Genomic DNA, 24,631 nt, shown 5'->3' with positions numbered 1-24,631 from the left:
AGTGTCATCTGCATGTCAGGACGACACGACGAAGCTGAGCTAGGTGGAGGGCTAGGGGAATGAGAACTGGAAAGCAACATCCTGAAAGTCTCTCCCTTTGAGCTTCTGGTTTTCTCTACCAGTTACTTCTCCCATAGAGAACGCATTGAAGTATATTATCTAGTTTAGGAGAAAAAGAAAAGAAAAGAAAGGACCTTCCACTTCTACCATTCTCATAAGGGCCAAGTTCTCACCCTGTAAATCTGGCTGGGAAAGATGCTCTCTCTACCACACGGGCTCCAGAGTTTTAGGAGAAAGGACTATAATTCCTTTCCTACAGGACAAATAAGACAACGCAGAATTTCTCTTTCAGTTGACTCTTTACAGGACGGGTTTCTGCATTCAGACTCCATGCTTGTTGAGAGATTTCCAAAAGTTACATGTTTATTAATTTACTTTGGTGTTTTACAAAAACCTTTCAAGAACAGCTTTCCTTAAGGGAGTGGATTTAGACACTGAAGCATTCCCTTTGACCACTTCTTGAAATAGATATAGAATTTTAGGACCTATTGTTGATGTCCAGGACCTGTTCTAGTGAAAGGAATTGTATTAGAAACCCAGTGCATCTTCTATACTGCCATGGGTAAGGACAAGTTACAATAGGGAGTCTGACTTTCTGGACAATCATATTTTCATGAGGGACTGCTTTGCATTTGAGACTAAAGCAGGAAAATGTCAAAGTGTTTTCACCAGACATGTGCAATAGTTGGAGTTGACAATGGTGACTGTAAATCTCTTTGTAAACGGATGATTGGGGTGGAGGCATTTAATTCCTGTACACAGTCTCCACATGTACTTTTCTTTTCTATTTTCATAGCATTCTTGATATCTCTATTTCTTATTTATACTCGAGTCTTCATATATGATTTATACTAATAGCCAGTGTCATGGCATCAGCTTGGGGAATATAGATAGCCCTTCGCAATTTCACCAAGCAAGCTAGAAAAACAAATTATGTAAAAGATCTCATCAGGCATACTTTGCTTAACATTGCTTAGAATATTTTAATAACAAAACAAGCCCAACAAACTGACGGTTCTAGTATGTGTATTAAGGCCATTATTTCTTAAACAGTTAAGCTATTAGCCAGCATTTCTTAAATCGTACTTTTTCTGGTTTTCTAATTCGCAGATGTCACTTAGCTCAGAGAGATGTTATACCCTGTTCTCGAACTGTACTGTTGCTGGCGGCCTGACTCAGATGGTAGGAGCTGATCCTTTAGGATTCACCCTTGGGCTGCATCTCTCTACATAGACATATAAAAGCGCATGTGTCTACTTCTGTGGCAAACTTCCATCTCATCAAGTTCCTTCCCGCTCTATCCCCCACCCCACCCCACAAACCTCACAGAGTGAACAGACATGGTTTAAATTATATTTCCCCTTTGCATCCGAATCACCTTCGTGCATTCTATCCTATGTCCTCAGGTTCTAACATCGACTCCTGCCCCTTACCCTTGGCTCAACTTGGAGCCCCAGGACCAGACCCTGTTTCCCTTCCCAGTCTTCTGTCTGGTCCACAGCTTACTTAGCATCTTACCTTTCTCTTGCCCTCACACCTGCTTAGCTCAGCTGATTAACCCCGTATTTTATTCCCTTCTGCTTTCCTCTAGCTTATCAATAAACTCGGAGAGCAACAGGGCCCAGTTGATTTGTTAGTAATTATGAGCACACGGTTCCTGCTCACGGAACCCGGAGATGACTGTGATAGGTTTAAAGCGACAGCAGGAAAATGCTGAGGAAATGGAGCACGACAAGACCCAGCATGAAGCTTTTGGTTCTTTACATGTTTACAATTTTCTCTGCATACATTAAAAAGTGAGTGTTTCACCTCTTAAGTTCTCAGTTGGAAGGTAAAGCCAGCTTCTTCTTGTAACACACACACACACACACACACACACACACACACACAGAGAGAGAGAGAGAGAGAGAGAGAGAGAGAGAGAGAGAGGAAAACTCACCCCTTTCTTTCTCCCATGAATTATTCCAGAAAAGAAAAAAAATATGTAAATAGATTAGTATTTTCTGGCAGTGAATGAACTTTTAAGAAAAAGGAAGGAAAATGGGAAAAAATGCTATTCAGTAGCAGGCTACATAGAGATCAATGGGGGAGAATTTCATTTCTCTTCTAAACAACAACTAACTTCAGGGCAAAACAGCAAGTTTGGGAAACTGTATTTGACAACCCCTGTGTAGGAAAAAGGGGGAGAAATAGACCTGCCAATGAAAGGGTTAAGTCCCACTGGAAGAGGCTGACAACTGTGAGAGGCACTTTGCGAAGCAACCCAGAAGTCAGTGCTTTGAAAATAAGGATGGGGAAGCTATTCCTTGGATTTGCATCCTTTTAAGCTAACCCCTTGTCTAGATTTTATTCCACATGTTCAGCAGGTGTATACATTTGGACACAGAAATTGTGATAAGCACACACACACACACACACACACACACACACAGAGAGAGAGAGAGAGAGAGAGAGAGAGAGAGAGAGAGAGAGAGAGAGGAGTACATGTAATGTATCCCCCCAATACAAAGTGTTGGCATTCTTTAATGACAGAAGCTGGGAACCTGAAACTTGAATGGGGTCTCATCTTGTTTTCAGCTTGTCATCTGACCTTGAGAAGGTCATTTATCTTCTTCAATGTGTGCACTTGCGGGTTCCCACACTTGGGGCAGTGAAAAGGAATGTCTGACCTTTAGAGTTTTGAAATTCTATGGCTCCTGACTATTCCTGGTGTATGCTCCTGTATCTCTCTCTCTCTCTCTCTCTCTCTCTCCCTCCCCTCCCCTCCCCCTCCTTCCCTCCCCTCTCCCTCCCCAGTCCCTCTCTCTCCATTCAAAGTTACTGAGAGGAAACACACACCTTATAGGTCTGATGGACTCAGACTCTTGGTGTGAAATTCCTTCTAGGCAAGAAGGAAGAAAAAAAAATTCCACTAGAACTGAGATTTGAGATTTGGCTTTTTGTTTTGTTTTGTTTTTTTAATTCATCCTCTCCAAGAAAACCCACACCAAAGTGTTCGTGTGGAAAAGGGAAATGCTACCACCCACCAGAACTAACGGGAAAACATGGATGAGAGTGGAGGTTGAACTGAAACTAACCAAACAGGATATCCCTAAGACCAATAAAAAAAATGCCCCAGAGTCACAGCATTTGAACCTTGGACTCCGGCCTCAACAACCTTTCCAAGAAATTCTGACATATTTTCTGCTGTCTAATGTGTCGGACAGACTGCATAGTGGTCTCTGTTCCAAACGCCTGTTCTTCAGGCCAAGGTAAGCCTTTTAAGTTAAGCTAGAGGAAGATGGTAATGATCATAGCTGGGCACCCCCAACCCCCACCCCACTCCACCCACATTCCTAATCTTAATGGAACTGAGAGTTAAGAATGATTTTTTAATGTCTCGTTGGATTTTTAGACTGTTAATGTACCGAATCCTTCTCATTATTACTTTATTGATTGCTCATTGACCAGCCCCCTTCAAATCGTATTAACCACCCTCTGCCGGTTTAGATTAGGAGAGTTTAAAAAGCACCTTTCATTACTCCCCCCTCCCCAACTCCTGCCACAGAGTTGAGACTAGGCAGCTTAATGGGAGCTCTAATGGGGCAGCTAAGAAGAGAGGGGCCACGGTCCCTGCCGATTGCATTAATAGCTCAAAGGGGGCCAATACAGAAAATTAGCCGTAAACGAGCTCTGGAGATCTTCAAATGAAACAGCCATTTATCACGCTGGCTACCTTGACTCCACTCGTTTGCTCTCTCTACTGGGAACAACTCATTTCCTCTTAACTAAATTACTTCAGAAATGTCAGCTAAGCCCACATAGCAAACATAACAAGAGAGGGAGTCTGTAATGTATTGGGTGATATCAACAGGGAAGAGGAATGACATGGGTGAAGTTTTAGGAGTGGCTATGGCCCAACCTGACAGATACATGCATCTTTTATACCTAGGTAATTAGGTTTTATAAACATAGGAGAGGAGCTGTGTAAATGTGGGCTAGTTGCTGGCCTTTTCCTAATGAAGTATAATTTTCTAAAAACTGTCTCAATGCCCATTAGAAAACAAATTAAGCAACCGTGTCCCCTGCTAGTTGCTGGAATTTAGAATATTCAGTTCAGGAAACTTTCTCACCTCTCTACAGAATTAATCTCACAGAAGCATCCCTCATGGGAATAGGGATATGTAAAGGTGGGAGAAGAGAGGCAGGGCAGGGAAGGAGCTAATGAACCCATAACTTTATTTTAAGTGGTTCCTGGTGAGTTAGAAAAATAAATCAAACATTTGTTCTTTTTTTTTTTTGCCTGTGGCTCTTAAAAGATAAAAATATGATATTAGGACCTCTTCTTTATGTAATAAAGCAAACACTTCCAGTATCAAATAATGGAACTGACCTAACATCCATATTTTATGACTCACCCCAACTCAATTAACATGAGCAAGGGATTGCCTTAGTGTTTTAAGCCATGCCTGCTTTTAAAAAGCTTTGAAGGAAAACATTTGGCAGTTTGAGAAAACAGAGCGAGCAATTTTAGCCAACACTCTTCCTTATCTCTGGAAATTACCTTATGCATAAATATTCATGTGTCTCTGGCAAACACATTGAAAAATGGCAACCAAATGTTTCCCACATCTAAGAAAACCACGGACCTCGTTTTTCTAGGCAAACTAAGTTCCAGATATTTTTATTGGCCTGCCTATTAATAACATTTCTGATTGGTCATCTGCTGGGCACGTCCCTCTGCCAGCCAATTGATGTTGCTAGGATACCAAACCCTGAGCTAAGCTGTTCTAGCTAGCCACAAAGAGGGAGGGGGGAATTAAAACAACAGTGACAATAGGGGACCGGAAAACTCCTCCCTCACCCCACCCCAATCAACCAGCAGTCACCCAGAGGAGAAGACTCTAGAGAAACCAGTGAAAGTAAGCAGTCAACACATTTGCTAGCTTAAGCACACACCGCGGGCGGGCCAGCCAAAGATGGGATATACCTAAAGAATACCAGGCAACATTTAAAAACCTATCTGGGGCGGGGAGGGGTGGGGGAAGCGTTCCAAAGTCAAAAGGCATCATTCACCTGCCGGTTCTCTCTTCTGCCTCTCCCAGCTATATATTCATGGCTTTTAAAAAGAGAAACTTTAGCATACTTTGGCGTCATTTCCCAACCGCCTCCTACTACCCCAAATCGAGTCTGGATGGATTACTTTCTAAAATATTCTTTTCCTTAGTTATTATTATTGGTTTTGTGACTGGTAAGTGGCTTGAGTGAATCACGAATGGCTGAGGCTGGGGATTGTTGGCTCCCAGCCTAAGGACTCTTTTCCTCAAGCTTCAATAAGAAAGGGCCGTAGTCAGTAAAGCTGTGTCTCCCAGTACCAGTCCATAGGATAATTAAAGATCGCGAATGTGTATACATTCGATCTCTTAAATCTGTGCCATGTGACTGACATTCAGGCCTTGAAGCAGCTACTCTAATCGCCAGACATTCTCTTAGTGACTGTCAGAGAAGAGGAGAAAAAAAATTAAGCAGCTGCAATACGCCCGAAATGAGTTATTGTAATTACATTTAATTAGTTTAATTAGTTAATTATTTTGCTTACAGCTGTACAAGAGACTGCAAACATTTGTTAATATCACATGCCCTTTAACAGTGTGGGGTGATTCCACAGTCATAGTAAATCATGAGCGCATATGCAGGAAGATTTAGATGCGTGCACAGTCCGTTGAGATGCACAGCCTCTCAGGATGAGCGTATTTAGCAAAGCATTTGGCACAATTAAAAAAAATAATAAAAAAGAAACAACTCATAACACACAGAGAACTGGTAACACAATTACCACCACCACCAAAAAAAAAAAAAATCAAACCAAAATACAAGGGGTGGGGGGTGGAGGGGGCAGCTTTCTCCATGACACAAACTTTAACTTAGCCAAATCCGGTTATGAACAAAGTAATAAGCACAGTTTTTAAGCCAGTGCTTCCAGGCCGTTTTCACCACACCATGATAGCATGGTCATGTGAGATGCATTTAGAACGGCTACTTTGCGTATTATGAGGAAAATGGAAATTGCCAGTGTAGCTCTGATTCTCAATTCTGGTTTCTGAGTTTCCCTTCTGCTGGTTTCTATTCCCTGCTCCCTTCCCCCAATGCTCTTTTACCTAATCTGAAACCATTGACTGATCACAACAAACGTTTTAGGTTTTTTTTTTTCTCATATAAAATAAAGACTTCCCCAATGTGAACCTTTATCATAAAGACATTGAAATCTTTGCTTACTTTTGGGAAGGGATAATCCATACCTTTTTTAATGACTGACTGGTCCAATAGGTTCATGCCGCTGTTATTGGCATCTTCAACTGACTGTGAATATAAAAACATCGCCATTCAAATTGACTGGATATTAAAGAGTTCCATACATCAATCATGTCGCAGGAGTTTCTATTATCTCCATTTATATTAATTCACAAAGGGCTGTTTTTATTATGATCCTTATTATATCCAACTTGACACAGAAATGAAATTCACCCAAATGGTAAATTCTCGAAATAGAGGGAAAAGAAAGCAGAACCTATAAGAAACATCTGGGGCGCAGGATTGGCTGTGTTATTCTCTGAAACATAGATATTACACAGACACATAAACTTTTATGCTATTTGTCCGAACGAATTGTGAAAAGTTGGCAAAGGATTTCTCACCAATATTAGTTAAAGCGATTTCGGTTTTCTTTTTCCCTTCTTCTATCCCAGTACATTCAATCCCAGAGCAGTTTTTTTTTTTTTTTTACAAATACATAATAGTTTATATTCTGGGATTTTAATTAAAGCCTGAGCAATTTGGAATGGAATTCAAGCACCGATACAACAGCCTCCAGGACCTCACACCCACTGTAGTCCACACACGTTCCTGTGAGCTGTGAGCTTCCTGCTTCAGGATGATAGTCCCTGCAGGAGAGGAGCCTGGACAGTGTTCACACACCCCTCTGCCATCTAGTGCTGCTGCCTAGCAAGGAGCACACCTGTTAGGAAGGCAGGGACTACCGATACTGATACGGGTACAACACACACACACACACACACACACACACACACACACACACACACAAAGGATCCTCCCAGACAGCACCTTGCTAATCACAAGGGCTATCCATCTTCAGTTTCATCCCAGAGAGGGGAAGTTTCAACTCGGATCTGGCAGCACTTCTGAGGGAAGAGTTGTTGGAGCTGGTCCCTCGCTGTCAGGACACATGGGAGCCAGGCCTTGTAGCTATGCATTGTACGGTGTCAAAAAAGCAGATTCCCTTCCACCCTCCCCACTCCCATGGAAATACCCGCTGTCCTTTTGAATCTCACAACTGCTTCCCTGGATCCTTTGGAACTTAGGTTTGGACCGATTTGTCACCCACTCTATAAAGAGGTATCAAAAGGGCTTTGAGAGGGAGGTGTCTCCCCAGCACTTCCTCCCCATTCAGGATGCTTCCTTAGACAGGGTGTGAGTCCATGGGGGGGGGGTGGGAGGACTATCATAAACAAGCAATTGTGGCTTGAGAAATGAGATGTTCTAATCATCAGGGGGTAGGCTCTGCTTATATGTTTCTTCTCATTCTCACTATTCACTCTCCTGCTCCTAGAAGGCTGAGGGTGGGGTGTTTCCTCCCTTCGGAATGTTTTCTATGCTGTAGACTGCCATATAACGCATCTTAATAGTGAGGAGGTACCTTAAAAATATTTCAGGAAACTTGTTCTTAAGTTTCCAGGGGACCCTGTCCCACTCACAGGCATGCTTACCCTCACTTCACCCCTTTCTAAACTCGTGTGTGTGTGTGTGTGTGTGTGTGTGTGTGTGTGTGTGTGCAAGGGCTGTGGGTCCACCAGGGACAGACCTGTTTGCCTGTTTTGTGGGTGTGAAACCCATCACATACAGGGCTGGACCCATGAGCCCCCACACCTCAAAACCATGTTGGTACACAAATATACACGCCTCATCAGCAACGTCGGGTAGTTGTGGTAGTTAATGAGAAGGCTCTTGTCTGATTTTCTATCTAATTACGGCCGCCTGCTGGGTTTTTGTACAGGATATTCACGCAGCATGCCAGCGCTTAATCGTCACAGGGAGGATCGTAAAGATTTAATTAGGACTGCATGCGGAAGCGCAGAAAAACAACTCAGACTCATAATTACTAGACTTCTTTAGTTAAAAGTGATACCAGGGGTTGCTTTAAGACACAAGGGTGTGTTTGAGTGGTGTGTGTGTGTGTGTGTGTGTGTGTGTGTGTGTGTGTGTGTGTGTAGGGTTCACTTAATAGCTTTATATGTTGATACTCATGGGTGGCGGGTGGTAGAGATGGTGGGAGGTTAGAGAGCCAAGCTGTAAAGAGTAACCATGGCCAATTCGGCAAGGAAACAAATCCACAACTAGGTGTTCCCTCATTTTCTTGTTCTGTAACCATTTCCTCCTGAGTTTTTAACACTGCCCCCCCTCCCCAATGGGTGAAATGTAGCATACCCGGAACCCAGACAGCGATCTGCTAGTTTAATAGCCCCTGTGAGTAAATTGAAATAGAAATTGACAGGGTTTTATAGTTTCATTTAAAAAATATTAGAAGCATTTGGTTAATTAGCTCTTCTCCTTTTCTGTCACAGGGCGGCGGCCTTGTGAGTGTGCCTCTAGGTCACATGAAATTCCCCCCAATTCGGGACCCACAGGGCCTATGCAGCACCCTCTGGCTTCCAGTGTCCTGAATGCACATTACCAGACCCTTGAGATAGAGCAAGTGACTCTGAGGTCCAGGCCAACCCAATCTGTTATTGCTTCTAGAGACTAGAAGGGTGCAGACACCACTCTTGGGGTTCTTGTTGCTTGGTGTGTAGAGACCTGACAGCTTTCATAACTGCATCTAGATTCAGAACTTGGCAGTGGACTCTTATCGGGGAGTTGAGCAGTTAGACTTCTGGATTCTAGGGATTCAACTTTTCCTTCCTTCCCTATGGCATATGGGCCTTTCCCTAGTCTTATCACAGAGACCACGCTGAGACAAGCCTCACAACACCCTTGTTTCACTACTGAGGATGCCTTGGGCTGCATTCCTAGTATTCCTCCCACCTTGGGCTGTTGGAGAAGGTCCCACAGGACTCCCTACAGAGCCAGGCTTTCAGCTGAGGAAGAAGATAGAAGTAGGGAGCTCTCTCTAACCCCACAGTCTCTCAGCTCAGACATGATGCCAGGTTTCTTTAAATACTCCATCCAGTTGCATTATTAAATTCTTCCAACAACACTTTCTTTTGTCCCTTTCCTTTGCATTTCGCTAAACATTCAAAAACCCCTTAGAGTTTTGACTTAAAGAAAACATTTCAAAACCAAAGAGATTTGCTCCTAATTTTTGAGAGACTTTCCAGGGTTCAATTGCCTGAGTCCCTTGGCCTTCAGGGTGGAGGTAGAGATAGTGGGTGATGTTAACATCCCCAGTAGTGATGAGGATGTGTAACAGTAGTGGGTGATGTTAGCATCCCCAGGGTAATGGGGATGTATTGTTGATACCTTCATTATTCAGTACTTTGAACCATACTCAGAAAGGTTAATTTAAAAACTTTCCCCCCAGACGCATATTACTTCAACGCATTAAAAAACAGCTCAATATTTCTTTTCCTATATGGTGTTCTGAAATGAACAATACCTCCAGACAGACACAGCTCAGTAAAATCAACAAAAGCATCACTCTTGGTACTGTGGGCGAGTCCAGCGACAGATTAGATGATTTCCTCCTTTTTAATAACAAGGTTCCCCTAAAACAATGACACATCACAGGCCACAGGGAGATGGTGTTTTACACTGTCACCACATTTTGACTGTTCTTCAAAATACACACACACACACACACACACACACACACACACACACACACACAGGAAAGAGGAAGAGCTTGACTACCTTCTCTTTTCCATTTCATTTTCCTTTGCTTCAGAAGTAAGTCTACAGTAATGCCTAACAAACTCAACCATGGCGATGAGATCCAAGTGTCAATTAAATGCTTTACAACAATATTTCTCTTTTCTGGAGACTCGTTAAATTTGGGAGGGTGGGTGAAGCAGAGCTGTTCAGAATCACCCTGACAGTGTTTAGGAATCATTTCTTTGATGTTTCTTTGTTTAGTTTAACTAAGTATTCTCATCCAAGGCAGCCTCCGTTGTGTAGGTTGCAGATGGGATACTGGGTGGGTAGGGATTGTGTTTTGAACCTTTTGTTTTAAAAAATAAACACGTGATGCCTCTTGAGGGGGGATGGTAACCTTGGGGAGGGGCGAAAACTGTCAGAGGAGAGGGCTGAAGGGGAATGTGAGGAACATTGCTTTCTAATCAATTAATTGGCCCTCAAAGAGACGAAATTTCCAAAATGCTATCATCCTCATGGACTCCAGAACCCAATCGCAGCTTTCTCTGTCCGCCTCCAGATCGAAGATCTCCTTATCAGATGAATTCTACTTGGGAAAAGGGCTTTTCCACTTTTGGAAATTCAGAGCAAAGGGGCCATAAACAAATACTCTCTTGCACAGTCCACTATCATTCCTAGCCTTCCACACCAGAGAAAACACCTGGAGCCTTCAGTGGCCCTTGTGTCTTCTTACTTAGAGCTCTGGTCTACAGACAGTCAGCACTTTGCCCACCAAAAGCCAGCGGGACAAGTTCACTATGGGGGTACTCCTGGAGACAACTTCACTACACAAAGCAACAGAGAATGCACACAAGTCCAGTAGCTGAGTCACGGTGAAAACATTAGCCTTGATGGCAGTGACTGTAAACTATCACAAATGTATTTCCTCCTTCAAGATTTAATTTCCAGCCGTCCTGTCATTCACAAACGGATCTCTAGAAACTGCCTCCTTGTAGCCACACACTCAAACACACACTTTTGTCCTGTCCGGTTGGTCCGGTTCTAAAGAAGTCAACTCCCCCCACCAGAGAAGACCAGGCCGCCCCTCCCCCTTTCCTCCCCTCGCCCCCGGCATTCTTCTTTTATTATCGGTTATGTTTATTTTTGTTTGTTTGGAATTACCTGCACGTCTTCCATGCCGGGATGCCCAAGGCCGTGCAATGAGAGGCTGTCGCCCATGCCGGCGTCCAGGCCGTGGTGTGCGGAATGCAGCAGCACGTCCGGCCGGCGGACAGAGTGGTAGTCCCTTCTGGGGTCAAGGCCGGAGAGCTGGGGCAAGGCTGCCCGGGGCTGGGGCAGGAGAGAGCCGGCTTCTGAACCCACTTCTTGGCGTTGTCGTTGCCCCCACGGGTGCTGCTGGGGCTGATGCAGAGGGTTCAGGGAGTAGGGATCGTTGACGTGGGAGTACGGGTCTTGACTTTGGTGGTAGGGTAGCGGCTGGTAGGGGGGCGGGAAGTAGGGTGGCTGGAAGTCCGATGATGGCGTGTGGGACAGCGGCGGGGCGCTCGAGTAAGGTCCTTGAGACACAGAGCCCAGCTGAGAGAGTCTCGAGCTATGGCTTGGGACGCCATCGTGCCGGTCCTGGGAGTAGAGAGGAGCGAAAGAGAAGAGAAGAGGGGAGAAGGAAGGAGAGAAGAAGAGAGGAGAGGAGAAGAGAGGAGAGGAGAGGAGAGGAGAGGAGAGGAGAGGGGAGGAGAGGAGAGGAGAGAGAGGAAGAAGGAAGAAGGAGGAGAAAGAGAAGAGGAGGAGGAAGAAGAGAGAAAGAGGAAGAAGAGAAGAGGGGAGAGGAGAGAAGTTCGGTTTTTGTATAACTTTTCCGGGATAAGGGAAGCAGCAAGAAGCGACACCTTACTTAGACCCCCAAGCTGACTCAGGGCCACATGGTAAAATGTCAATAGTTCCACACGGGAAGCTTCAGTAGACTTAACAACATCAGAAATAGGAAGCTCACCCACTACCCAGCCTAGAGCCATCTTTTGACAGTGCAAAGCAGGCAAAAGGGAAAAGAGAAGAAAGTGTGTTAGGACAGAGATAGCTCAAAGCCTTAATTTTAAAAATGCAGGACTTAAGGGTAGTGTTTGCTTTTCTAAGTGTTTCTTGCCCCTACCTCTTTTAGAGCTCCAAAGTACACCAAATGAAACTTGCTAATAGCTGTGATGCTGTGCTGGTTGAAAAACCAACTTCTGCCATCCCTGGCAGGTAGCTGGCTGGCCCCGGGGCTCGCACAAGCAGGAGATTCCCAGTGCAGGGAGGAATCTGCATGATCTGAGCTTCCAGCTACCCCTCCCTCCCCAAGAGGAATTAAATAACTTAGTGTTTGATTGAAACGGATCTCCTCTGAAATCACACCCTAAGCCCACGTTAAATTGAGTTGTGGTTTGCAGGAGTTATTTCTAAGCTTGCTTTCCTTCTCTCATACTATTCTACTTAGGGTGTTAAAAATAAAGAGTAGAAGTTGGGAGGGGAAGCGATAACTCCCACACGGTACTTTCACCCCTCTCCGGTCTAAGCCAAGTGAGAGGAGAGGGGAAATGGGGAAGAGCAGGACACTTTTAAGTCTCTCCCCCATCCTTCGTGAAAATGACACACAGCAAAGTCCCCTGGTTCTTTCTGTAGAAACAGCCACCTACATTTCCAAACTTCACTGACAAAAAGTTTTCCCGGTTCAGCCTCACCCCCTCCCAGCTGACTCCTGGGAGCTCAGACAGGGAACGCACAAAGCAGAGAGAGAGGCAGCTGCAGCCTGGACCAATTATGGTGCTAAATTACCAAGCCAAAGGCACTCAAAGGAAGACAAGGAGATGGAGGGACACACACACACACACACACACACACACACACACACACACAGAGAGAGAGAGAGAGAGAGAGAGAGAGAGAGAGAGAGAGAGAGAGAGATGCAGACACAGAGACGGTGAGAGGAGGAGGAGGAGGCATGCACTTCTGGTACAACGGGAATCCGAACTCACCATGGATGAATAGGTGTGGACTAACATCTGGAAAAAAAAGCCTGGTTACTGCTCAAAATAACAATGAATATTCAAAAAAAAAATCAAGGAGTCCAGCTGAGAAGCAAGCTGGACACAGGAGCTGAGCTTGAGGTGTTTTCAGGACAAGCCATCAAAAAAAAAAAAAAATCCCCCCTCCAAGAAGATTGGAGGTGCCTGTCACAAACAGGCAGACCTGCTCATCCGTTTCTCACTGTCTTTTTGGCCACTTTTTCTTCTGCGGGTTCTTTGGGGCTCCAGAAACAGTCCTCTTCCACCCGAAGCTGGGCTCAGACTGCTCAGGCGCCCCTTCCTCCCTCCGCTTGCCTACACCGCCTCATAATAATTGATATTCATGACTATTAATATTACACGAGTACTTTAAAGGGAGAATGGAGGACAAATGGAGCGTGAAGCAGCAGCAGAGCTCAGAGCTCCTCCACTATTGTAAATGACGTTCATTCAGTGGAGAATTACTAGATGTAATCAGACGAGGGGGCTGGCGGAGGCAGACTGGGGGAAAAGTTGAGCAGGAGAGAGGCAGAGCTTCAATTAACTGAGCGGGGACTCTCTCTCTTGCTCTTGTAAGGCAGCCTCTCGCTCTTTGGATTCGCCAGTGTGGAGGAGCAAGTGCTGGGGGCTCCCAGAGAATGTAGGTGTTCTCGTATCTAGAGGAAGACTTTCCCAACAGGAAGGAGGTGGTTGCCCTGGGTGCTTGTGTGAAGATTGTGAAAAGCAAACTAGAAAGGCACTGCCTGGTCATCTGGAGGGGGAGAGGAAAGTGAAATGGGTGGGCCTGTTTGTTTACGTGTGTTTACTGCGAGCTACACCTACTTTTCCCCCTGAATGCAGAAGAATCAAGTTGTTTTTTGTTTTCTGTTTTTGTTTTTTGTTTTCGAAGGACGTAGGAGAGATGGGGACTTTTTGAACACGGTGCAGCCTTTTTCCTCTTTAGTGCTTACAGCCTGCAGTTCTTAAAACCTAGATTTAAAAATATATGCGATCGGTCTTCAAGCACACTAACCGATTCCTTTCCAGGCAAAGCCAGGGGCAACAGAAAATCTTTTGGGATGTATCAGGAACCCGTTCAACTGGCCTGACCGCCGTTTCTGTTAAACTTCAACCGTACTCCAGACTGAAATAGGCTCCTTCCACCACGCTCTGTGCGGGTTCTCCGGGCTTTCCAGCTGAAAATTTCGGCAGCCAGGAGCAAGCCACTCTCTCTCTCCTCCCTCCCCGAAGCCTGCTCTCCTCTCCTCCCTCTCCTACCCCCGCTTCTGGCCCTTCTCTCACACCCTCCCTCCTTTTCTTTCCCTCTCCCCTCTCCTTTCTTCTCTCCTTCCTTCCCACTTTCACTCTTCCCCACTCCCTCCCCCCCTCGCCCTTCCTCATTTCCCATTTATCCGGTTATTTTTTCATAAGCAAAGAACTGCATCACCCTGACTAGTATAATCCCTCTATGTATACCCAGAGCTATTTTCACCGCGGGCCCCCAGCTCCGCCGGTGCTACGTTTACCCTGGGCAACGTAATCTTTAGGATAGTTTAACGCCCTGTACTTGAACAGAATCCCGCCTGTTAGGAATAAAAGGACACCGAACTAAAATGAACCCCACCAGGCGGGGAAGTGCGGTTCCTCAGTACACTACCACAAAGAGGAAGGCGGAACCCTGTGTCACCCCGGGAAAGAAGAAAAATCTCTCTCTCTCTCTCTCTCTCTCTCTCTCTCTCTCTCTCTCTCGTCCTTGACTTCCCTCTCTTCTACCTCTTCCCACCCACTTTCTCACCCATTTACCTCTAGATGAGGTCGTAGGAATGGCAGAACTGCGGGACACTGGGCACTGGCACTAGCAGCTCTATCCAGGAAACCTCCGGACTCCCCTTAGCTGAGCAAGGCGAAACCCCTGCGGAACTGTCGCTAGTGGTCCCAACACCAACAAGGCTCAGGGTTCAGATTTCTTTCCGGACCCGTTACGGAATCTGGGCTCTCCACCTCTGCCGGGTGGCCCAGCCTGGTGCTGCTGGTGCGGGAAGTCCGGGTCTCATCTCTGCCTTCCGCCTTCTAACTTTTCCCGGTCGCCTCTCGCCTCTGCCTGCCTCTTCGCTAACTCCCTTTCGCTTTCTTTTTTTCTGATCCTCTGATTTCTCGAAGCTTCGGAGTCTTTCTTCCCTCTCTCGACGTCCCCTTGAGACTTACTTTCCTTTCCTCTTGAGCTCAGCTCCCCAGCTCCCGAGCTATGGCGCGGGATCGCGCATCTGTCTATCCCCAGCCGGGCCGCTTCGCCTCGCCCGCGAGCTGCAAGGGCAGCGGGACACCCTCGTTCGACGCGGACTCCGGAAGCGACCCGTGGAGTCCGAGAAGGCGGAGGGCTAAGCACGGGAGGGATGAGCTTGCCTGGGGACCCGTAGCCGGGAGCACGACGTGCGGGCAGACTTCGTTAAAAATGCCCACACGCTGGCAGCTGCCGTCTCGGCTTGGGACCACTGACCCGCAAAGAAACAAAACACAAGAAAACAAAAATAACAACCCACGCTCTCTCTCCATACTGTACTGTATTTGTTCATACATCAGTCTTTTCCCCTCGTTTCTCCCTAGATATCTACCCTCTACCTGCCCACGTTGGTTACCGATTTCAGAAAATGTATTAAAAGTTAAAAAAAAAAAAAAAAAGCAAAGGCTAAAGTCCAAGTCGGCGTGAGGCTTAAAAACCCGATTCTCTCCCGTACTCAAAGTGAGGGGAGATTGTTTTCCCCTGACTGTCTGCTTAAATTCTGTGGCTCCGTGCTATCCACCAGAGCCTACAAGGGGGAGGAGAGAGCCGGAGAGAAAGAAAGGAAGAGAAAAAGAAAAAGAAAAAGAAAAATAGCTCCTAAATTAAACTTGTCACATTCTAATCTTAAAAGTTCCCTTTCTGGAGAGCGAAGTCTCCTAGAGCTAGTCTTAGAAAACTTAAAGAAACCTCAGAAACCCGACCGGAAATCCACGAGTAAATAGCTTAAAATATATCAGTTGGGGTGTCAAAGAAGCTCCAGTTTTCTATCTACAAAGCTCTAAAATGCTCACCTCATAGATGTCTTCGTACTTGACATTCTCCACGAGTTTCCAGAGCATGATGGCAGCCTGGTCTCTAGGAGGTGAGTGCATTCATGTGAGCAGCAGATGTCTGGTTTCTCAGGACTCCGCTGTCTGTAATGATCCATCTATAATTGGAAATGGGGGATACACACCAAATCCGACGCTCCTCTCCCATCGCAACTTATATCTGTTGTCTCAAACAATAGGCTGGAGAAGTAAGCCTCAGCAGACAGAAAAACATTATTGCACACAGGACTTAGATACAACGCGCACACACACACACACACACACACACACACACACACACACACACACACGAGACACACACGCGCGCGCGCGCACACACACACATGCACACAGATATATTATAAAAAATCATAAACACGAATTTATGCTCAGATCCCCACACTAGTTACATAAACACCTCTGGGTCACAGAATCCACAGACTAACTGTGCATTTAAAGGGAATATAGTTGTTCAGAACCAGTAACACAAATAGATACGTTAAAAAAAAATCTCTTTTGAAAATGGCGAATCATTCCAGCCACTAACTAAAGTGTTTTAACAATTGACAATGAAAAACTAGGGACATCAGCCCCCAAATTTTCTTCATAGTTTTTTTTTTAAAGGGGAACCATTACTGAGATTTTAAAAGAGTTTTCCTATTGTATGTCTAGGAGAGCATTAAAAAAAAAACCCCACACCATTAGATTTTTTGACTTTATGAGTTATGTATCCCTATTGATGCAACTTTAAAAAAGTATCATTGTGGAGCAACAGCAAACAAATTTGCCACATTGATGTCTGATATTTTGCTCATTTCAACTAACACATTTGAAACTTGAATATCTTGTGGACCCTGCAATCTATACTGCTTGTTGCTTTAGGGTTGATTATGTATTTTTAGTGGCTCCTTGGTGTCTTTCTGTTTGCCTAGAGTCTCCATTTTATTAAGTTTTTTTTTCCTTCACATGTTGGAAACAACAAAGCACACAATGTTAATTTTGAGACCTTTAACAGGGTTATAGGATATTTCATATTTGGGTTTGTTGTCTGTAATTTGTGATTTTAATCTGGTAGATTTGAGACATGGACACCCAAATCTTTGGGAAGGTTTAAGCTTTATACTGTTTAAGGAGACAGTGGGAAATGTTTTAGGATTGCAAGAGTAAATATTGTTGGGCCATTTTGCTTTGCGATAGATTTTCTTTTGAATATGTGATTTTTATAGTTTAGGTTTTTTAAAAAATATTTTTGAAAGCATAAATAACAACAAGTACAAAGTTAACCGTTAATCTATCCTCAAATGGACACCCTATAAGACACAGGACTTCTTTTTATTTATTTCACGAGGAATTCTATATTCACTAGCTTCCTCTCCTCCCCATCTTCCCACCCTCTTTCTGGTTTCCGAAGGTTCCCTGGAGCCAGTAGGAAGGCACTGAAGAAGATCTTGGCCCCTGGGGCAGAAAATAAATGACAGGAGGGAATGAGGAGGGTTGGGGTAATTTGGGGTGGAAGTTATTAAACCTGATGAGGGTGAATCTGTAAAGGGCGATTGTCTTTAAACCCAGGACTCCTGTGCACTCTAGAGCTCCGGCAGCGACGGAGGCTCCGCGGGCAGGGGAAGACTCCAGAAAGACTAGAAAGGCAGCACTTCCTAAGAGCCAAGCTGAGGAGTCCTACCGCAACAACGAACAATCCCGTAGCTCTATTTTTGTTGTTGTTATCATCATTATTAATTTACCGAAAGTCAAAGGAAGGATGCAGGGTACTTCAGGCAGAACGTGAGAAACACATCTTTTTCTCTATTCCCTGTTGAATTCTTTTCACCCTTTTCCATTCCTCCTTCTTCCAGCCCTTCCCCCTCACTCTCTCTTCTTTCCTTCTTTCTCCCCCCATTCTATCCTTCCCTTCCTCCTCCCTTCCCTCTATTAAAAAAAATAAAAACTTAAACCACACAGAACCAGGCTGATCTTCCAATGTCAGCAGATGTGTTTCCCTTTCACCACCAGAGTTGGTTGGGAGACAGGAAATCGTTCTTTTTAATGTCGTTGTGTAGAAGGACTTAAGGTGGATTCCACACCCTTTCACTGAATCAGCCTCTGCTTTATGATTTGAAAGATAGGTGTTATAAATTTGGAAATTAAAATTCTCCAGACACAAACTTACTAGTAAGATAGTTCTCATCCCTCTTTTTAAACTTTAACTGCTAGGTTTTAATTTTCTAAAGATAACCTTAACCCAAGCCAAAATGCATTTGGAAAAAAACTTCCTTTTTTCTCTAAATGCGTTTACTTATGTTTTAAATCACTTTTGGACCTAACACTGATTAATCTGAGATAAACTCTAACATTTAATAAAACCAATCGAACTGAAAGTATAATTTTACATATAAAACTATTTAAATAGGTAATATAGAGTGCTAGTGTGACTGTTTTGAAGCCTCATTTATGCAGAATTTCAAATTTTCACTTGTGTTTTTTAAAAATCTTAATATTATATGTATTTAAAAGTAGGAACGTACTTGGTATTTGTTAAAAATATCTAAGTACTTTACAAAACATTAAAAATAAGTCCGGTTTTATTAAGAACAAAACAAATCTAAAATATGTACACACGTACATATATGCATGAATAATTATCCGAAGAAATGCATAACGATAATAGAAATTCTTGTTAATTCTGTGATGTGGCATTTTGCGAAAAATTCCAGCTATTTCTCCACAAATCTTTCCGAGGGACCTTTCACTCCTTCATTGAACGGGCAACAGCGCCCTCTGTAGGAATTTTGAAGACTCAAACGAAGACGAGCCGCTTTTTTTTTTTTTTTTTTTTTTTGGCATCCCTCTCCTTCCGTGGTTCTTGAAAACATGTTACGACTTAGAGCATTTTGACCATTTAACTCTGACCACACCTATTAACTTTAGAAATACTCTAAAAAGTCTTAGTACTTCAAAAATGTACAAATGAACTCTAAGATTCCTAAATGCAGAACTTTCTCTTGCCCACATTCTATTTAATTTCGCGTTATTTCCTATTCAAATCTCTCTCTCTCTCTCTCTCAAAAAAAAAAAAAACAGATTCTCTCATAAATTCAGGCAAACACAGATACGAAGGTGAGGCATGGCTTTGAATTTCTAAGGGAAACTGTAAAACGGGCGTTCTCATCAATATATTTTTCTGGGCACACACGCTCATTTGGGTAGGAGCGCTCTGGAGATAACCTGAATCGGTAGGCGCACACGTTTCCCCTTTCGCGTATTTACAGCAGTTTATTACTGCAAAGAGGCGAGTTATTAACCCCACCCCTTTTCAGCCACTCATAAAGGTGATGTCCCATAAACGTCAAGAACCAGGGCTGCAAAGGAAACTCACCTAGCATGGAGACCTCTGCTGGCAGTTTTTGGAATAGGTTTGTGACTTTAAAAAATGCCTGTTAAATCTCCATCAACTTTTAGTCTGCTTGTTCCTTTCTTCCTTCTAAAAATCTAATTACTACTTATGTAATCTCTTTCACTACAGCCATTTCTCACATTGGCTTTCTTGTAGGATGTCTCCTGGACCCTTTAATCCCACACCCATTACATTATCTTATCCTTGGGTCTCTCTTTTTTTTAATCTTCTCTAAATACAAAAACAATAAAAGAAAATATAACACTTTAAAACTAGTATAATTATGCTTAGATTAATCCCTCACATCTCTCATTTTAGAATGAAAAATATTTAACCTCCCTAAGTCCCATGTATTAAGTTACAACTTGGGAATTGTTGCAGTTTACTTAATGCTTATTGATGAACAACTTACCTGTAAATAACTTTGCACATGATTTAAAATTTTTGTCGAAGTCTCAACATACTTATCTGAGTCTCAGGAAAGAACTGGTTCCTGCTAGCTCAGTGAAGTGGACATGGGTGTCTTTAAATTTGGGTCTCAGGACAGCACTGGTTCCCACCAGCTTGGTGCTGTGGACATGGGTGTTTTTAACTTTGGCTTTCCCATCATGTACTTTACACACTTGCCACAGTCTGGTGGTGCTTAATTCCTTTGGGAATCAGAAAAGGAACAATTGTGAATTATTTATCTTTTCCAGGATTATTTTTATCCAGGATTTACAAATAGACAAAGGAGAAAAATAAAAAATAAAAAAATAAGAGAAGAAACAAGGAAGAAAACAGACAGGAAGAGAGCAAACAAGTGAGAGAGAGGGAGGGAGAAAGAAAGAGAGAAAGAGAGAGAGAGAGAGAGAGAGAGAGAGAGAGAGAGAGAGAGAGAGAGAGAGACCAGGTGTGGTGGCAGACACCTTTAATTCCAGCACTGACAGAGGCAGCAGACTTTAGAAGTTTGAGTACAGTCTGGTCTATATGTGAGTTAAAGGACAATTGGGGTGAGAAAGAAAGTTGGGGTGAGAGAGAAAGAAAAACTCTCTCTCGGTGTGATGGAGAAAGAGAGACCATATCTGGAGGACAGAGAGAAACCTTTGCATGGGTCAGCATTACCCAATCCAATGGACCATTTACTCATCACAAGGAACCTTAAATAAGACAGGATGACACCTTGTGTTACTATGATAGCATGACTCCTTACTACTCTACCATAATTACGTCACGAAATCTTTAATGATCATATCTTTTGGATGGTCTTTATCACATATTTTTAAAAAATGATTTTGAACAATTACTTCCGAGTGAGAGAAAATCCACCCAAGCCCTTGCTTCTCAGATCTACATCACTGTGATTTCACAGAGAGCAGATCACATGTGCTTTCTGTGATTTGGGTGTGAGGAAGCAAAATGGGAGGAAGGTGTATGTCTGAGATTGTTTCTAAATATTACATTTTGTTCAAAATGAGATCTAGGCCAACCAGAGTTACATGATGAGACCCTTTCTCAATAGAACAAAATATAAAATGAAAATCTGGTGGAGTTATTTCTAGATTGGTATTATACAGATAGAGACAAACCTTGTAAAGAAAGTATTTCTTACTTGACCCATAATGCTTTGTCGATACTTCCTCTGTGAACTCTTTTAAAAAAAGAAATGTTCTAGTTCTATAGTCCATGCTTGCTGAGAAGTTGAGATCCTACCTCCGCCTTCTGAGATCCAGCAGGTCTAGCAAACTTGTAAAATTTTAAATAAACATTGGCTAAGTTTAAAAATAAGTGTAACTGACTTTCTTTGGACCTTCCAGGAACAATGGCAACTTCGTTAAACCTTTTAGATGTTTGGAAATCCTTTGAATTTTCTGGCTTACTGTGGGGGGGCTGCAAACTAGTCAATGGGATAGTTTTCAAGTATCTGCCTCTAGAGGTACAGAGGAATATAAATGGGAGGTTGGAAGAAGTGGTGCAAGCAGGCGTCGAGCTGACGTGCACGGTGCCTGTGCCATTTCATGTAAAATGTGAGCTGGAGTCCCTCTGCTATTACTGATACAGAGGGACAGGCACTTCTCCCATCACAGATATTTTTTCCAAACTATTGCTTTAAAAAGGAAAGGTCTTGAAGGGTAAGGACACCAAACAATTTTGTTTCAAAATGCAACCAATAGACCAACGCATATCCATGAGGGGAAGGCATTTGCAAATACGGACTGGGAGAGACGCAGAGCAGCATATAACCTTTAAAGCATGAATAAACACACACGATGAATAACATCAAGGCTGAAGTAGCCCATAAGTGCTAGAGACATTTCGGAGAAATTAATGTCACATGGGAAGCATTTTTAAAACTCACATTTGTGGATTTTGATAAAAAAGAAAAACAGAGAAGGGTGGTTAGTTTGTGACTTTTATTTTGTAATTGAAAATAGTTTTATGCAACATATTCTGATCAAGGTATTCCCTTCCTACCTCTGCCCACCTTCACACCCTTTCAATGCTACACCTTCTTTCTCTCTTTTTTAGAAAACAGGCAAGTAAACAAACAAACAATCAAATACACGGAGAAAGAGACACACAAACAAAACCTATAAAAACACAACCTTGACATAGATGAAAAGGACTACTAAGGATTAAAAGACATCCCAGACAAATGAATATGAGAAAAAAAACTTTCAACAATATCTTTGAATTTATTTTGTCTTGCTCACCTACTGCTGGGGTTGTATACTCGTTGAGATGACATTGGAGAAAACTAACTTTTTCTTTGGAGTTGTCAATTGGAGACAGGTTCTCAGTAAGGGTTTGGGGCTTGTATTCACCTCTCATCTCAGCACTGGGATCCCAGCTGTCTTGGATTGGTCCAGGCCCCTATGCAAGTGCCCCAGTCTTTGTGGGTTTAGATGGTATCAGTCCTGTTTTGTCTGAAAGACACATTTTCCTTGGTGCCTTACACCTTTCTGGGCCTTTCAATCCTTCTGCTTCATCTTCTACATAGTTCCCTGAACCCCAACGGGAGGGGTTTGATAAAGACATCTCATGAGTCAAATCAGTGCTTGACACTGCTCTGCAGATCAAGCGTCTTAACCTGGATAGGCCACGGACCTAGGAGAAGGCTAAATACTATGAATGTTTTGCTAAAGGAATGTAGCTATAAAATGTCTCCTAACAGCGTTATGCTATATCCATGAATCAACATCTTGCTCAGCCACCATCAAAGAAGCTTCCTCCTGGTGTAGATAGGGACAAACACAGAGACCCAGAACTGGCCACTGTGCAGAGAGTAAGAGACTTTGGGACACCCAGTCTTAAATGGGGTGATCAGAAAAACTTTCTTTTCTTTTTCTTTCTTTTCTTTTCTTCCTTTTGGCTTCTTTCTTGGTTATAAGCTGTGTCCCCTTGGGGGAAGTCCTTTGGGCTTCCTGGGTATCAATTTTCTTGTCTGTAAGATGAAGATTTATTGGGGAGTTTCCAAGCTTCTTCCTTAGAAAACAGACTTTCATGGGTGTTTTATAAACAACACTTAGAAAAGCTTCAAATAAATCAATAGATCAATAAAACAATTATAAATGTAAGTGTTTCTTTTTAGGCCTATGGTGGTAAAAATCTCAGGTTTTTGAGACTCTGGCATGGAGGAGGAGTTTTAAAGATCCGGTCTCAAGGTCAATTAAACAAGGGACAGCTTGTGGTGGCTAAGAGGTGGAGTAACTCATTTATTGTTGGTGGGACAACAAACTGGTATTGCTACTGTGGAAATCACTGTGACAATTGAGAATTACAATCTCAGGAAGACAGTAATCAACCTATATCAAGATCCAGCTCTACCACTCTTAGATATTCTCAAAAGATGCCTAATCCTAGCACAGAGACACGTATTCAACCATGTTCATTGATTCTCTACTCACAATAATAGGCAGAAATTGGGACAAACCCCTTAATGTCCCCAAAAGAAGAATGGATACACTTAGAACAAAAGATGTGGTACATTTACATGATGGAGTACTATGCAACTGTTAAAAAATAACATCATTGAAGGAATCAGAGAAAGAACTGGAAGAGCTTGAAGGGGCTCGAGACCCCATATGTACAACAATGCCAAGCAACCAGAGCTTCCAGGGACTAAGCCACTACCTAAAGACTATACATGGACTGACCCTGGACTCTGACCTCATAGGTAGCAATGAATATCCTAGTAAGAGCACCAGTGGAAGGGGAAGCCCTGGGTCCTGCTAAGACTGAACCCCCAGTGAACTAGACTGTTGGGGGGAGGGCGGCAATGGGGGGAGGATGGGGAGGGGAACACCCGTAAGGAAGGGGAGGGGGAGAGATTAGGGGGATGTTTGCCCGGAAACCGGGAAGGGGAATAACACTCGAAATGTATATAAGAAATACTCAAGTTAAAAAAAAATAACATCATTACATATGCAAGTAGAAAGATCATTCTCAGTGAGGCAACCCGGACTCAGAAAGACAAATAGGGTATCTATTCACTTTTATGAGGATATTAGTTGTGGGGCCTATAATGACCAAGTTACAATTCACTGAACCACAGAGGTTAGGCATAGAACTGGGGAGTCCCTTAGATCTCCCTGGGTGTAGGAAATAGATAGGTATGGGTAGATATGGTTGTGGGGAGCTAAAATGAGAGGATCAAGTGTGGATGGGAAGGTAGAAGGGAGATGCGGAAGAGAATATGAAGAGAGATAAGCTAAATGTGCTAAAATTAAGGACCATTTGAGGGATAGTATGGAGCCTAGTACAGTAGAAGCCTTAATATATATATATATATATATGTATATATATGTATGTATATATGTATGTATATATGTGTATATATATATATATATATATATATATATATATGAAGATGACAATGAAATCTCCAAATACTGGGGGAGACTGTGTCCCATCTGGCTATTTCTTGTCACCAAATGATGCTTCCAAATTATAAAAGACACAGAAACCAAGCTAAGGGACAGGAAAAGTGGCCAAATGTACACTTGGTGGTATGAATGCTGTCTTCTAAATGCTGCAGGATACAATAGGAAGGGAGGTGGCAAATATTGGTACTGCTTTGGCTTACTGCTACATGGCCAACATACAGTGAGGTGGACTGCAAGAATATATTAAAGTTATTTTTGGATGAAACAATTATCTTTTAATTTAAAATCTCAAAGGCTACCATCAAGGCAGAGGTGTTTCCAGGAGGCAAATTTAACTCACAGTT

The 24,631-nt window shown here is 43.2% G+C and overlaps 1 protein-coding gene across 6 annotated transcripts in view; it reads right to left on the bottom strand.

Annotated features, from left to right (window-relative positions):
* Nucleotides 1–16,415, bottom strand: part of Tfap2b (transcription factor AP-2 beta) — a 29,866-nt gene extending 13,451 nt beyond the window's left edge. For 2 of the 6 annotated variants that reach the window (XR_010054581.1, XM_008766927.4), the window contains exons 1-4: nucleotides 16,014–16,409; nucleotides 12,933–12,959; nucleotides 11,086–11,544; nucleotides 6,339–6,399 (exon numbers count right to left, since the gene is read on the bottom strand). Coding sequence is in view for 5 of the 6 variants with exons in the window: in XM_008766927.4 (XP_008765149.1) it covers nucleotides 6,339–6,399; nucleotides 11,086–11,544; nucleotides 12,933–12,959; nucleotides 16,014–16,094 (628 nt within the window). In the remaining variant the exon portion in view is untranslated. Of the gene's footprint in view, nucleotides 1–6,338; nucleotides 6,400–11,085; nucleotides 11,545–12,932; nucleotides 12,960–14,744; nucleotides 15,990–16,013 lie in introns of those variants that run through there. The other 4 variants (NM_001413770.1, NM_001106896.3, XM_063266871.1 and 1 more) reach the window with 3 other exon arrangements.
* Nucleotides 16,416–24,631: the final 8,216 nt, after the last annotated feature.

Source organism: Rattus norvegicus, chromosome 9 (genome assembly GCF_036323735.1).
Source record: "Rattus norvegicus strain BN/NHsdMcwi chromosome 9, GRCr8, whole genome shotgun sequence".
NCBI lineage: Eukaryota > Metazoa > Chordata > Mammalia > Rodentia > Muridae > Rattus > Rattus norvegicus.
Note: the sequence above shows the minus strand (reverse complement) of the source record. Positions and strands in the feature narration are given on the sequence as shown.